At 42.3% G+C, this 22,936-nt stretch overlaps 3 protein-coding genes across 3 annotated transcripts; 1 reads left to right on the forward strand and 2 right to left on the reverse strand.

The window, feature by feature from the left end:
- Nucleotides 1–236: 236 nt before the first annotated feature.
- On the reverse strand, nt 237–5,221 carry LOC120809571 (uncharacterized). The gene is made up of 6 exons (XM_040163472.2): nt 4,844–5,221; nt 1,760–4,407; nt 1,598–1,654; nt 1,348–1,496; nt 715–828; nt 237–570 (listed from the first exon to the last, which is right to left on the reverse strand). Exons 2-6 carry the CDS (start codon nt 1,977–1,979, stop codon nt 400–402), a joined length of 711 nt encoding a protein of 236 aa, XP_040019406.1. The 5' UTR covers nt 1,980–4,407; nt 4,844–5,221; the 3' UTR covers nt 237–399.
- Nucleotides 5,222–7,323: 2,102 nt separating this feature from the next.
- On the forward strand, nt 7,324–16,422 carry slc23a4 (solute carrier family 23 member 4). Its single transcript, XM_040163177.2, has 12 exons — nt 7,324–7,549; nt 10,338–10,466; nt 10,892–11,049; nt 11,728–11,887; nt 12,277–12,458; nt 12,721–12,841; nt 12,931–13,087; nt 13,177–13,430; nt 13,552–13,716; nt 13,799–13,907; nt 14,000–14,095; nt 14,217–16,422. Exons 1-12 carry the CDS (start codon nt 7,502–7,504, stop codon nt 14,474–14,476), a joined length of 1,839 nt encoding a protein of 612 aa, XP_040019111.2. The 5' UTR covers nt 7,324–7,501; the 3' UTR covers nt 14,477–16,422.
- Nucleotides 14,843–19,678, reverse strand: LOC120809401 (protein FAM180A). Its single transcript, XM_040163178.2, has 3 exons — nt 19,416–19,678; nt 15,521–15,618; nt 14,843–15,428 (listed from the first exon to the last, which is right to left on the reverse strand). Exons 1-3 carry the CDS (start codon nt 19,534–19,536, stop codon nt 15,102–15,104), a joined length of 546 nt encoding a protein of 181 aa, XP_040019112.1. The 5' UTR covers nt 19,537–19,678; the 3' UTR covers nt 14,843–15,101.
- Between the last annotated feature and the right edge of the window lie 3,258 nt (nt 19,679–22,936).

Below are 22,936 nucleotides of genomic sequence, written 5' to 3' on the forward strand. Positions count from 1 at the left end.
TAAAAGTCATTTGAGTGTCCGCTGTTAGTTTACTGTAAAGTTCACGCCAATTTACTGTAATCCATTTTACGGTAACAGTGTAAACAACATTTACGGTATTATACCGTAAAATAACGGTAAATTTCTAGCGTCTTTGCTGCCAGTAAGTTACTGTTAATATACGGTGAGTGTATCCTCAAACTGTATCAGCATAGACTTATCCCAAGGTTTTTTGTTATTGAGAGAATCCAACTGCACGCTTTAAAAGTCAACTTTATTGTGTAAAAAAAAAAAGAAAAAATCTGTTGTTATCACAGTATACACATTTTTGACATTTTGAGTCCAACAGTCGGTGTGCAGGCGACTTCGCTGTGATGCAATCCCGCACGGCGGTGTCATCGTTTCTAAGAATACTAGTCGCTATCTGTCCGTCTCCGGCGGGTGGAGATACAGAGTCCTGTGGTCCGGGGAATGTGTGTTGGTCAGCACGCCGGCCATTGCCATCGCCGCGAGGAACGGCCTCGATCGAAGGGGTCTCGGTGCGCAGCACGGCCGCCAGCACGCTGCCTGCAGCTCGGCCTTCTGTAAGAGCTGCCAGAGTCACAACAGCACAGGGATCCCTGATTTAATCACTTTTGATGATGTTCTCTTTTCCCCCAGTTAGCATATCCATTATGATGGATACACGGTGCCTTTGAATCAATAGTTGCACTATTTAGAATAGCAGTGTGTTACCTCATGATAAAGCAGGTGACGACCGGCTGGCTGCATGTGCTGTCTGCTCATCAGCTCTACATCCTTCAGCGTTTCGGCCTTCCTCCATTTGGCTCTGCGGTTCTGGAACCAAATCTGAAACACACATTTAAATTACGCAACTGCTCCATGTACAAGTATCAGGTAAAATGAATACCCACAGTCTTTTGTTATCACTGTCCCTCTGAGGACAAACCAAATCATCAGTGGTGGATCAAAGTTCTGGTCAACCCTTTTATCCTGACCAAGTGTCATTTATCGTTATTGAGGGGTCTTGTGTAAGCAGCTGACTAAAGACTGTGTTCTATTGATGACTATTTTGTTTAATCGGCCTGCTTTCAGAACGTTCACAAAACTGTTATACCCAATAAATACCCAATATCCATTGTCACCGGTTGTTGATTTGACACAAACTTAATCGTCAGGTACTGGTTTGACCACGAACGCTAAATTGTTCCTATTGCACAACAGTATACTCTCACATTATTAAACACTGCCTCACTTTAATTAACCTAATAAGTAAATTATCGTTTGTAAAATCATCATGGACACCAGCGCCGTGAAATAACATAAAGAGCCAAACACTTAGTTAATGATCGCCAGTGATGCGCTGACCTGTATTCGGCCCTCGGAGAGGTGCAGGCGAGAGGCTAACTGGTCTCTGCTGCTGACTTCTGGGTAGTGCGTGTGCTGGAAGACCTTCTCTAGCTCCTGCACCTGGAAGGGTGTGAAAGTGACCCTCGTTTGCCTTTTTTTCCTCTGACCTGCAAACGCATTGATGTCATCGCTTCGTCATCAGCATCTCATTTCAATATATATATATATTTCTTTTTCAACTCCTATTTCCGATCATCATAAAACTCACATAAGCTTCCTGTGGTCCCGTTTGGAGGCTCTTCGAGTTGTGTGATTTGTGCAGTTTCTATTGGGAAAAAGAAATACAAACTTTTGTTTTGTAATTGTGTCTTAAAGGTAACTACGATTCATCAACTCTTCTTGGGAGCATAAAAAGAAAAGAGTAACATACCTGCACGCGTGAGCTGGTTGGATCTTCTGGTGTTCTCCGTGATAACAGACCAGTCGCGATGAACTCGTTCCCCCTTTCCGACGTACGTGGGTCTCCTCAGAATCTCTTCGATGGAATGGGACAATCTCTTGTGCGGCTGGGATTCCACCTCCAGATCCGCACGCGACTCCTTCTCGCCATCTCCTCTATCCCCCATGTCCAGAAGTGTGTCTCCCGCCATCAGCACCTTCGCCACGCTCACCGTTCACCGCTATTCAGGCGCTGGGAATGTCCTCTTATGGCCACGTCTCAGACTTCTCCTTCTACTCCGCTCTGGGAGACTTGTTACCTCTTTCTTTCTGCAAGGTGAGAACGGTTTGGTTGCACTCCCCCCCTCCCCTCTCCCCACTCCTCCCCCCTCCCCCCCACCTGTCAGCCTGTGTTTGACCTGCATCACATGGTCATTATCAGGGAGGAGCGACTGGCAGTGAATGTAATTGTCTCACCTCTAGGATTTTTTCCCCCTCCTCCTTTCAGTGTCTAGTAAGAGCGTTTGACTTGAGGCGTGCTCATTGTAAATGTTTACACTTGATAATATTATCTGCCTTTATCGCGCACGCACTCACACAAAATATCTCATGTAACTGAGTTGTTTCTTTGTTTTGACCAATTTAATAAAACTTGTAGGCCCCCTAGACAGAAGATCTGTGTGGGCTCATAGTCTGATTAACACTTGGATAAAATTAAACAGTTAAAAAAAAACTATTTAAACTAATAAGTCTCTTTCTTATCACCAGAGTTATTGGAATCCTAAACGTTATCACCTTGGCCTCCGCATGCCCTCCCGCACTTTAGTTCACCTTTCAGACACACTGGGAACGGGCGTCAGGGAGTCCTCGTGGGGGACAGTGTCTCCATCCAGTGGTGTTGGCTCTTTGGTGCATTCGCCTGTGATCATCTGAACTTGGTCACCTCAAAGATAAGATCATTTAACTAGACTCTTTACATGGCAGACATTTCGACATTTCATTGAAGCTAAAGCAAATGTTTCCTATTTTGGCAGAGCTCCAGGGGAAACACAAGCTCCCTGAGAAACAGAGAAAAAGATAATGAAAATAAAAGATGAAAACTGATTTTTATTTCTATTTAAATTTGACCGAAACAATGCACATCCTTCCTGTAATCATTTATTAGATAAAAACAACAGATATTAACTCTAACCATGAGGGACGGCGCTGTTGTCTCTGGTTTCTTATGAGTCCGGAAATGTGAACCAGATGTGTCTCTTGTGGTCTGTATGCAAAATAACGTGCGTGCTGTCCCACTACAGTGGCTTGAATACGGAAACAGCTGCATTCTTTGGAAAATTAGCAGGGTCACGAGATGCAATGAGACACTGGATCAGAATAAACCACACTTTGAGAGACAAAACGTTTGGATTCGGGCAATTTTCTTCCAGTTCGGATAAATAACTGTATTGTGTTGCTGCTGTTTTAGTGACGCAGATTTGTTTCTATTGCTGCGTTTGTCTTAGCCGGTCTTTCTAACATAGGTTAATCTTTAAAATAATGATAATGTTCTTTCTGCCACGGTGTTCTTTCTGTTTTTACGTTAGAAGATACGTTAGAAGATACAGTCTAATTTTCAGAAAAAATGTCTTGGAAAATCTTTTCAAGTGTCATCAAAAGCAAGCAGTGTATCGTCCTACAACAAGGGTCTGAAAAGATTATTGTTATTATTATAAGATTATTATAAGGTTATTATAACATTAAAAGATTTCTATTGCAACGGAAAACAACAAATCTTGCGACAGTGAAAGTATCAATGCTCTATTTTTATTTAATGCCATAATATAATGCCAAAATATTAAAGCAGTCTCCCAACCTTAACAATATTTAATGAAATACTGACAGGAAAGAGCTAAAAACGAATTTTTAGAAAGAGAAAATGCCTTTTCAGATGGCTCAGTTCACATTAGGAAAAAGACATGCATCACCTGCTTGCACGTGTAACACATTATTCCCTTTCCACTCGCTAATTGATTGCACGCTGACCCGCTCCCAATTGGATTAGGCAGACACACATTTAAAAAGTACACTGTCTCCAAGGTTTCATGTGATCATGTGTCCCTGAGCCACAGCTTGATGCAAACACTCAGACGTGCATCGTGATCAATACTGTAGAAGAAAAAAAGGAAAGAACGTACGTCCTTCTTTCTCCACTGCAAAGGCTCTGTCGAGTGACTGGTCACATGATTTGTGTTTACACATATAGTATTGAAAAGCTTTAAAGAGCAGAAGACTACACGGCTTTGCAGAGTACTACTTGTGGTGGAAATTTGTGGATTAAGCCCTTGTGAGAAATCAAAAGTATCTTGAACTTGCTTTGTGATTAAGTATTTATAACTAACTAAAATATAGAACAATCATAAGAATACCAAAATCATCAACACAAGCCGTAAGTACAGACAGGAGTCAATTGACTACAATTCAGATGAAATGGGGCAGATTGTTCTTTCTCCCACAGAGGAGCTAGAAGATCTGACCAAGTTTCTGAGGGAGAACAGGAGCTTTTATAAAAGGTTCGTGACAAGCGAAGCTTCCTGCAACAGGAAGATTAGTCTTAAATAGATGTCGTTGGGAGACGCCCGTGACCCTCCCTCATGGGACCTAGTCAATCATATAAGACAGACAGAGAAAAACATGATATGGATCAGTGAAGGCACCTATCTTCAAGAACAAGATGCCATTGTGCAAAAGGTAAGGTCACGAGTTTTCCAAAAAAGCTTGGCGACACTCACAATTTGCAGCTCATCAAATTCTCCCCCAATATTACTCATACTTGTTTAACCCCAGTTGTGGTTTAAAATACATTCATGGCACAACATACACATCCCTAACATTATTCTGGCTTGATTCTATCTTTAATGAAATGATGTCAGGTTCAGGTTACTTTTATTTGTACCAGTAGGTACACTTGATTTGCTCTACAGACATTAAAATCCACACAAACAACATGACAAACAGGATAAAAGTACACAAGACTACAAATCAGTCAATCAATTATCAAATCAAATAAGTACACAAACGTCTGTGCACTGTTCACCTGAGAAATGGCTGCAGGAACAAAACTGCTCTTATGCCGCTTTGTTGTGCACTTTGAGACCACGTTCCCTCGTCTAGAAGGAAGAAAGGTCATTGTGCAGGAGGCTGGGCGTCGTTCTTCGAAATGGAGCCAGTTTTCCATTCCTCCGAGTGCAGCTGTGACTCACAACTCAGCAACCGTGTTTTTTAAATGAAGTCCATTTTACTTTCACTTTTAGTGTTCTGTTAGTTTAAAAGTCCAGAATCCAGCCCACGAGATTTTGAGTCAAATTGTTCTAAAAGCCTACGTATACTGGTTAAAATTCGAAGAAATCAACTAACTAACTTTAGATCCATTTTGAGTATATTGAACAAAACTTTCACAAAGTGATATGAAACAGTAATAGCAGAAGATGCTGCATCCAGTCACATGCTCTCAGAGCAGATGCACTCATGATGCATCTCTGCTCCCTTTGGGCTTTGCAAGTTTCATGTTAACTCAATTTCCTTCCTCTATTCCATTAAGTGTCTTTTAATAAAGCTTCCACTTCTTCATTTGAGCATTCTATAAGATTGTGTCATAGTGTGTATGATTATAACTTTATGAGGAGAGCATTCATGTTAACGGTATTTATTAGTTGGTTGTTTCCTACTGTATGAAGGTCTTGAAAACTGTTTCTGGTTTTGTGTCAAATAGTCAGCTATGAACAGAAATATCTTGACAGCTTTTTTATGGGTTTCTCCAGAAATCTGCCCAGTCCGATGGCCTAACCTTTCCACTAATAGATGGTTTTGATTGCAGTTTTATCAAAAAAGCCAATTTACAACTTGCTATAAATAAGAGCTATTGTAAGTACAATTTAAGTGCGACAATTTGTTAGTCTTTTAGTCGAGGTAGAGTCTGACGAGGTGTGTCTTTAGTTTGCGGAGGGAGATGTGAAGGCTCTCTGCGGTCCTGATGTCATCACAGAGCTCCTTCCACCATTTCGGGGCAAGGACAGCAAAGAGTCGTGATCGTTCCACTAATACAGGGTTCTTCAACGTTTTTCAGGCCAAGGTCCCCCAAACTGATGGCGAGATGGAGCAGGGACCCCCTATTCTACGGAGTTTGGTGTGTGCTGTCGTATTTGCATGAAAGGAGCTGTGAGTGAACCAGTGGTCAGCTCCTCCTGTGGGAAGCTGAGTTTGTGTGTTGCGGACTGGAAGATAACGTCTGCTCCATCAATGTATTCATTCGCTACAACATTTGGATTCATGTCAATGTGTATTTAAAGACAATAAATACAATTCTGAAGACATTTAAATTTGTGGGAAAAAAAATTGTTTTATCCACCCAAAATATCGCGACTCCTGTGCAGCACCTCTGCGGACCCCCTGGGGTCGCGGACCCCCTGTTGAAGACCTCTGCACTATTAGACCTAATGTCTCAACAACAATTAAATCAATTTGAATGAAACATTTTACATTATCGTCTCAGCTAACACCACCATGAGGTCTTAATTTCCAGTACACCAGGTTCATTATTAAAATAAATAATAATAAAAAAAATATTTAAATAGAAGGAGACACTAGAAAAACATACAGCACAGTTATGCTGTATATAATTATGATTATTTTTACATTTTTAATTATCGAAATTATTTAACGATTGAAGTGTACTTTAGTGTAATGTTTAGTGTACTTTTACAATTGCACTAAAAACTAGTATTGCAGTACTAAAAACTTGATAAGCAGCACCTCTGGGATTAATCTGAGACACGGTGTTCCTTTAATTACCTTTGTGCTTAAATAGCCTACTGCAGGTTTTTTATTCCTCGAGTCATGCAGCGGCCTGCCTGTCACCTGGACCTTCACACTGAAACAAGAAAACACTCAGCGAATATAACGTTGTGTGGATGCCAATTGCGTGAAAACCTGAGCTTCCTGCTGCCGTAGTACGACTTCCTTAATGAAGTAGATGTGGGCCGCTATCAAACTCTTAATATAAACTAATAATGAATTGATTGAATGTAATATATTGTAGGGGAAGTAGAAAGTTATGGTTAATGGAATAAATTAAGTTAACGTTCACTGAACTTTGACCCATCATCAGTTAGAGATGTGCACCATGTGACAACATGTGATAGTCTGGAAGGTTTGTCCTCTATATAATAAATATCGGGTGCTGGAACTGGAAAGAAAAGTAGGCCAGAAAGGGCAAACACGTGCACAAGCTATGGCCGGAAGACTGTATTTCAACTTTTCCTTATCTCTCCCAAAATGTGACTTGTTTTATAACAAAAAAAGTCATCTAAACAGTGCATTGCCTTGAAGGCCCTGCTCCTAAATTCCCCTCAATGAATCGTACCCTTTCATGATGGTCTGTCGTCTCAGAGGGGCTTTGTAAACTAGATTAGGAGGCTGTTTGAGGTAAAACCGGGAAAAGAGGAACAATGCACTCTCGCATTGACCAGTTTGGGAGTCATTATTAGTCCTCAAAACGAAACTCCGCTCCGTGCTGCCAAAGAGCACCGGCACCGACCCGCTTCCCGGATCTCTCCTCCCTCTGTCTCCCCCCGGCCCGCTCCTCCCTCCCTCTTGTCTCCCCTCCTCTCCTGACGTCTTCCCTTCCCTCGCGGTGCAGTTTCTTCACTTTACAGTTTTACAATCCCATAAAGGCCACCTGATTTGTCGTCCGACAATGACTTTAGGAAGGGACAGTAATGGTCGTGATGTCGATGCGTTTGCAGTGAGTATGACTTTTGATTAATTCTTCACCTGGGGAATGTTTGACAAAAATGATTTTTTTTAAAGCTATTCAAAAATATTGTATTATTATTATTATTTAAAGTGCGGGAGTGTGGACACGTCCGGGTTGCATTGTAAACTGTCACACTTGATTTGTCCCTGGTCAGTGTAACTTTTGATAGTTTCTTTTACCGTCCAAACCACAAAACGAAAATACGGAAACACCATCGTTTTCTCGTTTTAAACCAAAAACGGAAGTGGGCGGCCGTTTTCTTTTCTCTTTTTATTTAGTTTTGAAACAACTGACAACTTTTTACTCCGTTAATCCATTTTTTGTTTTTCTGCCTTTAAAACGAAACTACGAAGCGTGGCCGCAAAACCGGAAGTGCGTAACCTTTCACAGTAAGAGTCAACGCAGTGGAAAGTTTGGATGTTTGGATTTGCGTGTTGCTTCAGTGACCGCAGAGGCAGTTACAGGAGACGCAGAGTAAACGTGTTTCTCATCTCCACTAGTGGCAGAACACGTGTGTTTAAATCATAGATTACATATGTTATTACAGATGGATTTACTTCATGTGATTTTTAGGGTTAATTTTCAATCATTGTTGTATTTATCTTGTTATATTTATTTCAAATACAACCAAACATATCTCTAATGAAGAGACTTTTGGTTTCTTTATATTAAACATTATGAATACATCATTTTTTTTGTCATACTTCAATCCTGAATTCAATGTTCAATTCAATGAAAGCCAAAGAGGTCAAAGGATGAGAAGATCTAATGTTGGTTTGTGTTCCAGAGAAAATTACTTAGTTTTATTGCCGTCAGATTTGTTACCAAGCCTTAAGTTATCACAGATTTTTAGTTCCACCTCAAAGCCAGATTTTAGGGCAGCTTGATTGAGACATTTTATTTCCAAGCGAAAACCATTGTAAAACATTCTATTCTCAGCAGCTGCAGAGTGTTACCAACAAGAGGTAGAATCACTAACACGAGTTTCACACTTGGGCACCAACAAAGCGCTCATGACGAGGAAGCTGCAGAGATGGAATGTGCTTTACCCAGATGTTAGTGTACTGCTGGACAGTGCTCTCAATAAATTGCCACAAGTTTTCAAGATGGACTCAAATGCCTGATTGGTGTTACAAGAAGACATTGTCAGCACTTGTCATTTTTTATCTCTTTCTTCTACTTTTGAATAGGTCAAATATAGAATGTGAAATGATGCCATGACCACGACATGTCCCTGTTGGGATGGTGTGTTCAGGGTGATGGGCAGTGTTGGCTGTCCGCCACACACAGCGTTTGGCATTGAGGGCAAAAATCTGATCTGACCAGAGCACCTTTTCCACATGTTTGATGTGTCTCTCACATGGCTTGTGGAAAACTCCCAATGGGATTTTTTATGGTTCTTTCAATAGCAGATTTTTTCTTGCCCCTCTTCCATGAAGGCCAGATTTATGGAGGACACGGTTACCAGTTGTCCTGTGGACAGATTCTGTCCACCTCCAGAGTTACAATGTGACTCCTGACATCACAGTCTCCTCGGGATGAAGTTGACTTTGGACTTTGGTGATGAACTTACTCAAATGTACAACTAAAGCGGATACTAATAGTCTATTTCAAGTAAAAGGTGTCTCTCGGTTACTGGAGACAACCTTTCCAAACATTCCTTTCTTCTACTAAATTACATTCCAGTGTCACTAAACTGCCATCTCATCTACATTTCGAGGAACATGTTTATCCTCTCAGTTCACGGTCACAGTTTTCAACAGTTTTAAAACACCCTCCTCCCAAAGCAGGCTTCAGCAGAACAGTGATATTTGGTGGGAATTACATCAACAGTGTCCGACATGCTAAAGAGCAGGTAGTCCGGGGCAATGGTTCACAAGCCATTTCTGCAGTACCCGCTGTGTACATGGCTGAATGAAAATACACCTGCGTGTAGTCAGCTACTGTTGCTAACACACATCCCATCGGACCAGGATTATTTATGTATATTTATTCTCCTAGTTTATTAAATTTCTAGAAAACAGTAAAGAAAAGTATGTGTGGGCCTAAAAAAATGAAGGGGACAAAAGAAAGGACCTCTATTAGGACCTTTAACAAAAAAAAGGTCTCTGGAAACAGGCCCAGGTGTTACAGCTGAACCGTGTAATACAAAAACAGCCATCCTGCAAGTTAACGCTTTCCCTGCTCCTTAACCATTAACAGAAAGATCCAAAAGTCAACGTGACTAATGAATCCATCCGAACAGGTGGGCTGATCCACAACACGTAACCGTGTTTTAAAATGATACCAAATGTATTTATAGGCGTGATGAACTTTGAGGCTCGTAAACGGCACTTCAAGGTGTGTAAAAGCTATTTCCAAAATTCCAGAGGTGCGTGAACGCTGCGTTTACGTGCGTTCACCCTCCACTGCAGTCCCGCATGCATCGCGCACGGATTTCTAGCATACGCACGTTCCATTGCGTTGACTCTTACTGTGAAAGTCTACGTACTTCCGGTTTAGCGGCTACGCCTCATATTTTCGTTTAATGGTTTTTACGCTAAAACGGACTATAAAAGTACAAATCATTACTACAAAATGCTACTTTGTTTATACTTATCAAAGAAAAAAGAGTGAAATAGTCCTACTTTTGAATACATACCCACTGATTTGGGTTTTTGTAGAAATAAAATCATCATTAACTAACAAATATTTAATCAACTACAAGAACTTGTAGTCTCTTGTCTCGTGTGTTTTTAATTGGCCTCACTCTATCCTTCTGTCTGACCCATTGAAGCTCGAGGGGCCCGACACAAAACGTGAAGAAGAAACGGACACGTCCACGGAGGGGGAGGAAAGGAACAAGCTGGCATATTGTGTGACGGATGTACCTCCCTGGTACCTGTGCATCATCCTCGGCATCCAGGTACGTCAGCAAAGGGCTTTTAGAGGCATTTTTGAGGCTATTATTTCCTCGTTAGGTGACCATGTGTCATAGCTTCTGATTATCATTTAACAATGCAAACATGACAATGCTGTCAGATGAGAGCCTTGATGTTTCCTTCAGGCTCCGTTAGACTTCTGGTCTTCTTTACCAAAGCCCAATTTATGTGTTTGACAGCTGTGATCTTTCAGACCTTCTTTGAAGACCTGACACCGTTGTATTTGCTCTTTTATATTATTTTCCATTACCATTTCTACGTCATTCGTCATAGGTCATTTAAATAATATATGTCGTCTGATGAGTTCTACTATCTTTTACAGTTTGGACGTTTATGGATTGTTATCCCCTCACAGTATCAATAGCTTGTGTAGTTCTCCTTATGTATTTCTTTATATCTGTTCTGCCAGCACTGTTTGACGGCGTTTGGGGGAATCATCGCAATCCCATTAATCCTGTCAGGGGGATTGTGTCTGCAGTATGATGGCCTCACCCAGAGCCACCTCATCAGCACCATATTCTTCGTCTCTGGTATTTGCACTCTGTTGCAAGTTACCTTTGGCGTCAGGTAAGGAAGTAAAGCAGAGGTATTCTTACGAGCAGGAAGATGTTTGAGAGATGAATGTCCAAGAATCAAAAGGATCTTATCACCTCATTTGTCAGAGTGAACTTTGGACAAGAGAATATTCCACTGTGTAAGCGGTCACGGCTTTTATTTATGGGATTACCAGAGGACAAATGGAAAACTTTCACCGTAGTATGTTTTTGAATGAGTACTTTTAGCTGCTATAGGTTGAAATGGGCAAAAACAAATGGCATATTGAGACACCATTTGTTTTATAATATGACTTCAATGCACTCCCTTTTGAGTTACAAAAAAATAGTTATACATTTTGGCACAATATAATGCAAAACAATATGAACAATTTTGTACTGTGTGTGCAGGCTGGCTTATTATTACTGTCACAGTGGGATTAAGCAAGGCATTTTAATCTTATTATGTCTGGAGTCCAGCTATTGCTAAATCAACATTCTCTGGCATAGTACCAATGCTGCTCGGTTGGAAGGAAAAGGTCTATTAAACAGACCAAGAAGCAAAACAAAAGCAACTCAAAAGGATTTTTGGTTTCTTTCTGGGTGAAAACAGAAACTGCCATAAAAAAATGAAATCCTCCTCCTCTCACATCATATCTGTCGGGCTCCCCCTTCGCTCAATTCACTCCTGATGTCTCTTTGACATTTCCAGACTTCCCATCCTCCAAGGTGGCACATTCACACTGCTGGTTCCTTCACTGGCGATGCTGTCCACGCCAGAGTGGACATGTCCCGCTTGGACCCAAAATGCCAGCCTGGTCAACACTTCCTCCCCAGAATTCATAGAAGTGTGGCAGAGTCGAATGAGAGCTGTAAGTAATCCGTTCTTTGTATTAACGATTCTCTGTAAACCATTCACTCTGTGAGAAGTTACATTGCGTACCGCATTTGCTCTAACATTTGCTTGTAATTATTAAAAAATTTACCTTGGATTACTGACTTACTAAATATAATGTTCCTTTATACATTTATTGTGGAACTCAGAGATTTACAGGATATTAACAATTGAAAACACATATAATTGTGTGTAGTGTAACGTTCAAAGTAACCAACTCTTTCTCTAACTGTCTTAACTTTCCCGTCATATGAATCGAATGTTTCATATCGAATTCAACAGCGCCTTTGGTCTGAACAGCTCTTGAATCTATAATTTGCATATAGTAACCAAAATGTGTGCGTGGTCGTGCTTGTCTTCCTGCAGCTGCAGGGGTCCATCATGGTGGGCTCACTCTTCCAGGTGTTTGTCGGTTTCTCCGGCCTGATCGGCTTCTTCATGCGCTTCATTGGACCTCTCACCATCGCTCCCACTATCTCGCTCATTGGACTGTCCCTGTTTGACTCCGCCGGAACCAAAGCTGGCCACCAATGGGGCATCTCCGGCATGTGGGTGACATTCCCTCACAAAGGTGTCAGTTTTAGGGTGCAGGTTGATTTACAGTCTGAGTCTTACTATCGTTATTTTTCCTTTCATGATCACTTTCTGGTTACGTTGCACGTAACCCAAACGTTATTCATTCAGTAAAATGTTTTCTCCTAAAGGAGATTTCTGAGAGAAGAGGTTTCTGCAAATCGAAGGGTTAGGGTTAGGGTTAGGATTAAATAAGTTACGTTAAATCTGCCCCCCCCCCCTCCTTTGTCTCTCCAGGACCACCGTCCTGATCATTCTGTTCTCACAGTACCTCCGTCACATACCTGTGCCCTTCCCTACCTTCAGCAAGGAGAAAAGGCTGCACACCACCCGTGTCTACATCTTTCAGATTCTCCCCGTATGTGACGTCGAGCACGTGGTCAAGATGTAAATCAAGTAAATGAAGAATTTAATTAAACTTTGTTCCCTTTTCCTACGCGTCCTCAGGTTCTTCTTGGAATAACTCTTCCGTGGCTCATTTGCTACATTTTGACCATTTGCGACGTATTTCCTACTGAACCGAACCAGTATGGCCACCTGGCCCGTACCGATGTAAAGGGAGATGTTGTGAGCCGAGCTCCCTGGATCACCTTTCCGTACCCGGGTAAAAGGCCCACTTTAAAAACAAAAGTGAATAGCAAAAGAAAGGGGTTTGCAGTTTCTAAACTCTCTTTGTTTCAATCCAAACTTAAGGTCAGTGGGGACTGCCGACTGTGAGCCTGGCAGGGGTGGTCGGCATCTTGGCCGGCGTGATTTCCTCCATGATAGAGTCCGTAGGAGACTACCATGCTTGTGCCAGGCTATCCGGGGCTCCACCTCCACCCAAACACGCTATCAACAGGGGGATCGGCATCGAGGGACTGGGCTGTCTGCTGGCCGGAGCCTGGGGCACAGGGAACGGTACGACCTCTTACAGCGAGAACGTCGGCGCCCTCGGTATTACAAAGGTAAGACAATCCTCGGTAAACGCGGAAATTTCTCCAATCTCATTTTGGGGTTTATTGATTCTTGTTTAAAAACTATTTTTTCAATCAAAGTCTTGTTATTGTCTGCCTTCTGCTTTTGCAGGTTGGCAGCCGCATGGTGATTATAGCCGGCGCAGTCTTGCTCGTGGCTATAGGTGTGTTTGGTAAAGTGGCCGCCATATTCACCACCATCCCATCACCTGTGATCGGAGGGATGTTCCTGGTCATGTTTGGCGTCATCGCTGCAGCAGGAGTTTCTAACCTGCAGGTACAACACTGTAAAATCTTGGGCATTTTCTTTTAACTTGACCTAAATGTTGGTTTAATCCTTTTTTTCCTCATATTCTCAGTATGTCGATATGAATTCCTCTCGAAACATCTTCATTTTTGGCTTCTCCATGTTCTGTGGTCTGGTCATTCCCAACTGGATGTTTAAAAATACCACAGCTATTGCTACAGGTACATGAATAAAACGTCACTGTAATATCTTTCAGTTTTAGATGAAGCACTTGGTTTTGCACTTGTTAATTCATTTGAATGTTTGTGTTCAGGTGTGATTGCACTGGACCAGGTGCTGACGGTGCTTTTGACAACCAGTATGTTTGTGGGAGGTTTCCTAGGCTTCATATTAGACAACACTATTCCAGGTAAATTCTTTGCTTAGTTTTTAAAGTTTTAAATTGTTTAAGTAATCTAAATCCTCTTCTCAATGAAGTCAAGTGTGGTCGTTTGCATCCGGTTTTAACTCATTCATCACGTGTCTAACAGGCTCAAAGCTGGAACGAGGGATCGTGGCGTGGAACAAAGCTCACAAGGAAGACTCCAGCAACACGCTGGAGAGCGGAGACGTCTACGACCTTCCCTTTGGTATCACCTCTTACTTGTCTTCGTCCTCCTGGCTGCGGTACGTACCGTTCTGCCCTCCCGGTGAGCCCGACTCCTTGGACGGAGCAGACACCGATGCCCTGGAGTCCAAGCAGCGGCGTGGACACCAACGGCCTTCACAGGTGCTTGTTGCAGTTGCTTAGTGAGCTGTGTACCCTCGCAGCATGCTCTTCAGCACCTTCAGAATTGACCCAAAATGCATCAGAGGCAGCTCTGTTTGCATTCCCCTTGTTAAAGACACGTGTTTCTACGGTAAAAACTATTTTTGGAGAGAAGTTGACATAAACCTGAATAAGATATGGTTTTCTTTTGGGAGTTACGTAAGTAGCCTACCGGATTATTGTGAATTATTATAAATGATATACTATATAACCATACAAACATTTGTATTAAAGAGCATACCACTCGAGTGAAGCTAAGGAATTATTCAGCTCCCTTGATGTTGGATGTATTTGGTCTTCTCGGTATATTTAGAAGGTGATCACCACCCCATTCAAGGTACCACCATGTTTCATTTTTTTTTTATTGCAACAAGCATTTAAACAGCATACAAACTACAAACAGCTATTGTTTACGCGGTGCCTCATATTTTAATTAACCTTGCTTGGACGGTACATATTTTAATAATAACGTGTTTACTAATTCACTTTACTTATTTGTTAACACTTCTATCTATCACATTTTCTCTCGATGCACAAACCGATCTCTATGGATCTCCTCCATGTGAGTAAATCCACCAGGAGGGCAGCAACATCTGTGTCCACTCAGCTATTCCCCCGTCAGATCCAGCTCGATGGCTTTGTACAAACTAACGAAGGATTCGGCCCACATGCGTCGCTGGTTTTCGTTAGAGGAATTGACCGTCGCTTGGGAGGCGTAGACCAAGGTCAACAAGGTGCGCTCGAAATCTTCCTGACGCAGGTGACCGGCGTGACGGGAAAGGCCAGCGATGAGCCTAAGAACGTCCGATAGCTTCCTGGGGACGATCTCCTGGCAGATGACTTCCAGGCTCCTGGTCTTGCGTAGGGAAGCCAGCTCAGCGTCTCGCACAGAGAACTCTCCGCTCGCCTCGAAGGTAACGCCAGTCAGCAGGATCTAGTAGGTGAAAAGAAGTGAACAGCTCATTGAGGTTGTACTGGGCCGTAGTTTCACTTCAGCCACTCCATTCATGGAGTCAAGTGTCTCACCTCAAATAATAGATGAACGTCTTTCAGGGAGCTGTGGAAAGTGGGAATCACCACACTTGTCAACCCTCTTTTCATTTTGCTCGCAGCTGGAAATAGAGCTAAAGAGAGATAAGAGAGAGTGTGAATGAGGTACAATAGATGCTAAGGAGAAGTTTCCCTTGCAAAACCGTCCGCGTTTGTGCCTCGTTGTCGTCTGCTATGGACACAAAGGGCTTCTAAGACCAGACATGGGCAAAGTACGACAGTCCGTTAAAATAATAAACTCATTGCAGGGTTCTGGAGACGCGCGCATTCCCACCAGTTCACGCGCCGCGTCCCGAGATGACGGCGTTGAACCGCCCTCGGCCACCGTGCGTCCGTTACTAGGCAACGTGGACGCGTGAACACGCGTGACAGGTGGGGGCTTTTGAGAGAACTGGCGGCACCGAGCAGGTGTAAAAACCGCTCATGAAACCCAAAAAATGAACAAGAGAAAGAACAGAATTCAATGAAAAGTGGAGGTTCGGTTGAGAATATGCTGGTTTATGACCCAAGAAAACGTCTTGCACTAAAATGTATTTAAAACGTATTTAAGGGGGTCTCTTTTATGGTCGGGACAAGCAGTTGCATTTGTTTTCATACAAAAGGAGCTTTACACACTTATAAGAGCTGAAGATTTGGTGACTGTACATATACATTTTATGCGGCCCTGATTTGGATGTTGACAATGGTCATTTACATTTGAAAGGATTGATAGTTCGTCATGTAAATTGTAACAAACAAACTTCAATTAATGTAAATAAGAAGTTGAAGTGAGGTAATTGGTTTCATGATGTTTGCTCAGTCACGTTTCTGTGTTCATGTTCGTGAAATTTGTCGAATTGCCTTGCAAATAAAAGCTTTGCTACTTGTTAAAATCCAAATCCTGTTCATGTAGTGATTTTTACACGTCATTCATATTAGCTCACACAAACACACCATCCATCTGTTCCGAACCCATTGTGGCCCGCGAGTCAAAAAGTTCTGATCTAGACCCTGTTGATCCACGTGACGAGCAGTCTACACAAACTGAAGTGTTTTAGCACGCTGTTCTGATTCATGGGGCTCTCACCAGGACATACTGCACTTTAGATTAGATTAGAAAACTTTGAGTTTCAAACTCATTTGCCACCAAAACATTTGTACAGACAATAAACACAGAGCACAACAGACAAGAAACACGTTAAGAAACATGACCAGAAGATGCCTCATGAAACCTGGTCGGCATCAGAAAGAGGCTAAACCTGAAGGTGTTCATTCAAAGTTCATCCCCGATATCCTTTTAAAACGCTATGACCTCTGACCTTACAGATGACTCCTCTCTGCAGGCGATGAGACGTGACCTCAGACTTCAAAGGCAGCAGCGGAGAGAAAGGCGCTGTAACACGCTGTATTTTAACAACAGCGTGCAGATGATTCCAGCATGTAGTGCATGTGGGCTTAGAATTTAAGGCTCATTTTCACAGCAATGGGGGGAGCACAACAAATCCCGTGCGATCCAAGGAATCTCCCCGGCGAAAGCCTTTCCCCTTGTTACTGGTTTTAGCACGAGGAAGTACAACCATATGTTAACACACACTTTAGTACACTTTCTACTTCTCAGATCAATGCAACCTCCAGATTCTAAGCAGGAAGCAAACCTTGGAAGCCATCTTTTTTTAACTCGTGCCATTATAATGGCAACTTGTAAATCGGCTTATTTGATGAAATTGCAGAATTGCATTGATGCACTTTCCTGTTTCTTGTTGTTCTGGGTTTGTATCCTCATGGTTGAAATGGACTTATTGTAACACGCTCCAAGCAGCATCGTCCATATCAAGCCCTTATAATGCATCAGGGTATTTGCTTGTGTATTGGACACATTAAACCATTTCACGACAAAAATCAATGTGACGAGAGTCTATATGTCATAAAAATCCATTCAATACATTTTGCAGATTTACAGGGAGATGTAGACCGCTGTTCTCAATTACTGTCCAGTAACAGTCTTTGCTGGCTGGTTTTATTAATGCATGTCATATGGTCCGTTGCCTTATATTGTCTTGATTAGACAAGTCAGAGACTTACATTTCATAAATTGCAACTTTGTTTTATGCATACACAGGAAATGTTATACAGTACATGTTAACTACTTAGGAAGAAATGATTTAAACACACTATTCTTTCATATTAGAGTCAATGTTGAAACATTTATTGGGGTGAGTATACGGTATCATTAATCAAGGTCATCCTGTATAAAAATTATGACGGTCTTGTTTTTTTAACCAAAGTTATTCATTGTTATGTTTAATATTAACAACGCAGGAATAAATGTCGATGAGAGGATCACGCCATGGTTAACTAGCGGGGGCAACAATCGGGCAAACCTCCAAGTTTAATAATGTCCCCCTGTAATGCATGTTTATGGGTTTACTTGCTAACTTAATTAGCCACCGACTCTGGCGGTTTGTCGGTGTCTCTATTGCTCCACCAGTCCACCTCCAGCTCTGCTCTGTGACTTTCTACCCGACAGAGAGAAGGAAATACAATCTTTTGTTATGTTTACGCCAACAGGGAGCGGCGCTTATAAGCTGCAGCTCAGAAAAAGATAAGTAGCAACGCCACGCGTGAACACGTGCTCAAATGTCTGTTGTGTGAAATGAAACTGCACGCATGCTTGGATGTGATCAAAGCAGAGTTCCAGGGGGCTCACGCGCTGCATGGGAAACTTGTATGATTTAATGCATTTCCTTCAAGCACAGTGATGATATGCTCATCATAAATTCTGAAAACATCTTTCATTAGTTCTGTTTAACCTTGCATTTAAATGACTTTAAGTACATGTGTTGCAAATCGGATGAGCCAAGCTGTATTCACACAGTATGAGGTGATCCCGTGTTCCGTGAATGCAAGTGGTGAAAAGAAGAGAATAATGAAGATCACAAGCTCTCTGTGCTTAGATCACATGGAACACGAGCAAAGTCACGTGCTCGGCAGCTCCAGCTTGCAGTGAGAGGTCATTTTTTTTAGAAAACTTAAGACATCCTTAAAAATCACACATCACTAAACTGCACACCGAAGTCACATTGTTACCAGATGAAATGAGAGGCCAAATGTTAAATTCCGGTGTTTCCAGTTGTTTTATTGCATTGCTGCTTCAATTGTTGAATATGCACTCCTCTTACCAAAACCAGAAATGCAACCACCAGGATTGTTCTACCTTAACTTAACAAATCACGATGAAAGGAGAGATGAAAGGAATTCCCTGAATATCTCACAGTATGCTTTTCATTCACTGGAGGATATTAGTTTCCCCTCTCACATCACTTTCGGTCCCTCCCTTGAATTAGAAACAGGTGCAGATGAGGTCTGAACCTAGTAGCTTGACAAAATGGAAATTTGCTTTAACTAAAAATACACCGATTATTTTGTCCAGTTCGATTTAAATGTTACTCTTAGTATTGTCACCGTAGGTAGAAGGGGCTTGCTTTGTTTTGATGAAGCAAACTGCTTCAGCCCTGCTGAATAACATTGAAATGTCCGGGATGTTCTTGAGTCTAATACATGCCATCATTCCTGTTAGAAAAGCATGCTTGTTAAATGTGTTTTCATTGTTATCCTTGTTTTCAGTAAAAACTTCAGAGGAAGACTTTGGCGAGATAATAAAGAGACGAGGATTGCTCTTTTTCTGGACTGGACAGCGAAATCAAGAAACAATAGAGTCAAGAGTGTTTTAATCACTGCTCTATAAACAGAACGTTTTTAGAAGTTGAAATTGAAACAGCTGCAATTGACCAGCGTTGTTGCTAAATCATCAAACTAAAAAAACTAGTGAAAACCAAAAGTGAACATTTCTCTCTTCTGCACTGAAATAGCGAGCTTCATGTTCAAGTCTTACCGTTATTCTGGTATTGGGTGACACCTGCTCTGATGCAGAAGTAGAAAAGGCCAACGATGGCCATCCTCCAGGGCAGCATGGCGGCCTGGTCACTATCGGTCAGGACTCTCACCCTCTCCATCCACTGAGCTTCTGCCTGTTTGCACCCACTCCTCTCGCATGTCTTCCCTTCTCTTACAGTGCAGCTTTTTGATCCCCGCGTCCGTCCTCAGGGCTCCTTTCTCTGCCCCTCCCGTCCACATCTGATGTGACTCGCTCTCCCTCCCTCCCTCCCTCTGCCCCTTAAAAGCTGACTCTCTTAATGCTTTCAGCTGGTTGTCATCAGGTTCACTATCTACAGGCGTATGTCGATGATTTATTGTCCTTATTCTATCACCTATTTCATCTGTGGTGGCAATGAGTCATTGTCTCTTCATACAATGTCTTACTTTATGTGTCAAGGATGCGTGGGGGAGGCAGGACTCAAATGCAGACTTCACAGAAAACAAAAGACTTTAATAGTCAAAAGGCAAAATCAAAAGGCCAAGTGGCAAAAACACACAGGAACCAGGGGGGAAAAACAGCAGGCAGGAAACTATGAACAACCACAACGATAGACAATGACGCGACAAGTGACACAAGAGACACACGGCTTAAATACACAAGGGAGGTGCAGGTGATTGGACACAGGTGGAAACTATTAGACGATCACAGGGGATGACGGGACAAGGCAGGAAGTGAAGTTACCCGGGGACACGAGTGGCAGAAAACTACCAAATACAACAGGAAGTGAACCACACCGTGACATTATGTGCCTTTGTCCTTCAGTCAATGCTAAAAAATGTGCCGCTTTTTCAATGTAGATCATCACTTCACACTTCAGGAAACAAATAGTTCACTTGTTGGAAGAAGCTGATATTTGGTGAGCAGCAGATGCAAAAAAAATGTGGGACTGATTTAACTTGGCTGTTATTTGTCAGCTGAATAACTGTTAAAACAGCATATTTATTTTCCCCTTGGAGCTGTGCTTGTGTACCTAATAATAGGTCAAAGTTAGTTCTGTTTTTACCCACAGATTGGGCTGGAGCCAGGATGACCTGCGGCGACCTTAGCTAATGCTCTGCAGGAGGACAAACGTGGAAAACGTCTACTCCTTCAGGATTATTTCTAATTATGCAACTGCCACATCCCGAGTACTGCACAGAAAACATATTCAGAAAGAACATAAAGAAAGACTGTTCCCGTCCCGGCACAGTTCAGCCTCTCCACAAGCCTTGGCAACAGCTACCAGAAGTGCATCCATACAAAACAAGCTGTATTTAACATCGGTTTAACACGTTTGTTTTTTTTCCCCATCGGGGCCAACAGGCCGAGACCATCACGAGAGGACACGGCAGACAGCTTCGTTTGCTCGAGGTCGTTTCCACCCCCCTGGGAGCTCGCGTGTCCGTAGGTGGGAGATCATGATCACAGTGGAAGCTGCGCCTCAGACCCGAGACGTCGCAGTCGCGCTGCTGCAGAGGAGTGCAAACAGACAGCGCTGACACTGGCAAGAGACCCGCTGTCCTCTGGGAAACCTCCCAGAGTCACAGCAGAACAAACATATGATTCTTTCAGTAGGTTAAATTCAATGAGGAAGTTGCTCTTGGCTGCACACCAAGTCATTTCCTCTCCTACGTGTGTGTGTACTCGCTGGGTGACTCGGGTCTGTTTTGATTAGATTGAGATGGAAAATGGATGATCTCGTGGTTAGTGATAATGTGCCAGTAGCAATGATCACTGAGGTTGGACGTTTACAGTTTAACGTCACACTTTGGCTTCTTCCTTGGCCGTGGTGAAGATAATAAAAGTTTAAGGCAGGAGAGCAGGACGTGGCTGGGGCCTGACTGCAGGCGATGTCACCATCATATCCAGTACGCCCTAATGATGCAACTGTCTCCCACTGTTTACCACTAGTGGGACTTTCCAGTGGCTCATTCTTTACCGTAGAACTAAAAGCGTCCGTTTTTTGGGGAAAATAACTTGTGCAACGGGGATATACAGTATTTTGGCACAAACATAGATTTATTTCTATCAGTAACTGAGTAATGTCTATTTTGGTGGTATTGCTATATTCCTAATAACTAAGTCAAACAAGCAGTGTGGTCATTTTATTATTATTTCCAAGTGGACAAAAACAAAAACACTGAGAATTTCATTTTCTCCATTTTTTTTAACAATTGTAAATGCCAATTGTTCCTCTCTTTAGTACAAATAAAGGGCATTCCATCAGTCTTACACATGATATTTAGCTTACTCATGAGGAGTCCAACAGTGCAACGTTTTTAAAAAATGTTTGGGGCTTTGCAACTGACCCTTGACCCCCTTATGGATCAGAATAACCCTGTTGAAACTACACGTAACAGTGTGTATGTTGTCATATAAAGTGCGACAAAATATATTTCAAAGAATTTCCGCTTTGCCTTATATTGGAGTGAGAACCCACAATGGAACACAACACTAAATCATATGGACCAGAAAATAATAATAGTAAATCCTTAAATCTGTAGTATACATACGCAGCCACTAGATGGCGTTATTTCTCTACTTTTTCTTTCATTTACAGTGGACTGTCACACAAACATGGACTACCCCAACAACAACGAGATAAACATGGAAATTAATTGGCAATGTGAACACGCATCAATGTATGCATGTAATGCATGCAATATATATATATATAGTCTCACTGAACTCAGGAAAATTTAAACAATTCTCTGAACACATACTCATGGCAAATTTCATATTTCATATCAACGCATCCTGGGCAGCGGCCATTTCACAGCCTGGTAGTGCAGACATCCCAGATTCCCCACAGGCCATCTGTCCTCACCACGAGGCCGCATTGTGTTCTGCTGTCTTCGGGCCGACCCAGTTTACGATCCGTTCAGCCACCCCTTTGCTTTTTTAATGACACTAACTTTATCATTTTTCGACTCGTGGGACACGGCCCCCCGACCAGATTTCCTGCTGGCGTAGCAATGTGTCACAGAGTTAGACTGTCAATCCCTTTGTCCATCTGTTCCTCGTAGACACGGAGCATGCGAGAACAGCCATGACTGTAATTAACTGCATGGTGAAGTTCAAAATCTCCACAGCTCCAGCCGAAACGTGACTTTCTGTAACAGTTTGCATCGAAAATAGCCACGTGGGAACAAAGCAGGCCGAGTACATTCACGGGACTTTGACAAATGACCTGTGTTTTTGCTTTTGGGCGTTTAAGTTGCAAGAAATATCCAGTACATCAAAACATTAACTGCGTTGTTTGAGAGAGATGAGAATAAATCTAAATGGTCTGATGGTCTTTCTGTCTCTCGGGTTTTGGGGGAGACGCAAAGACAGATGGAGCCAGAAAGAAAATGTATGTTTAGCAGCTTTTTGTGTGGGAATAAGTTACAGCTGGTTGAAATCTGCAGAGAATTTATGTAATTGTATGTAAGTAGTGTGCTCCTCGTGCAAAACAATACACCACACATGCCAAAGCTAAGTCATTATAAAACAAT

The sequence above is a fragment of the Gasterosteus aculeatus genome, chromosome X, assembly GCF_964276395.1.
Source record: "Gasterosteus aculeatus chromosome X, fGasAcu3.hap1.1, whole genome shotgun sequence".
NCBI classification, from domain to species: Eukaryota; Metazoa; Chordata; class Actinopteri; order Perciformes; family Gasterosteidae; genus Gasterosteus; species Gasterosteus aculeatus.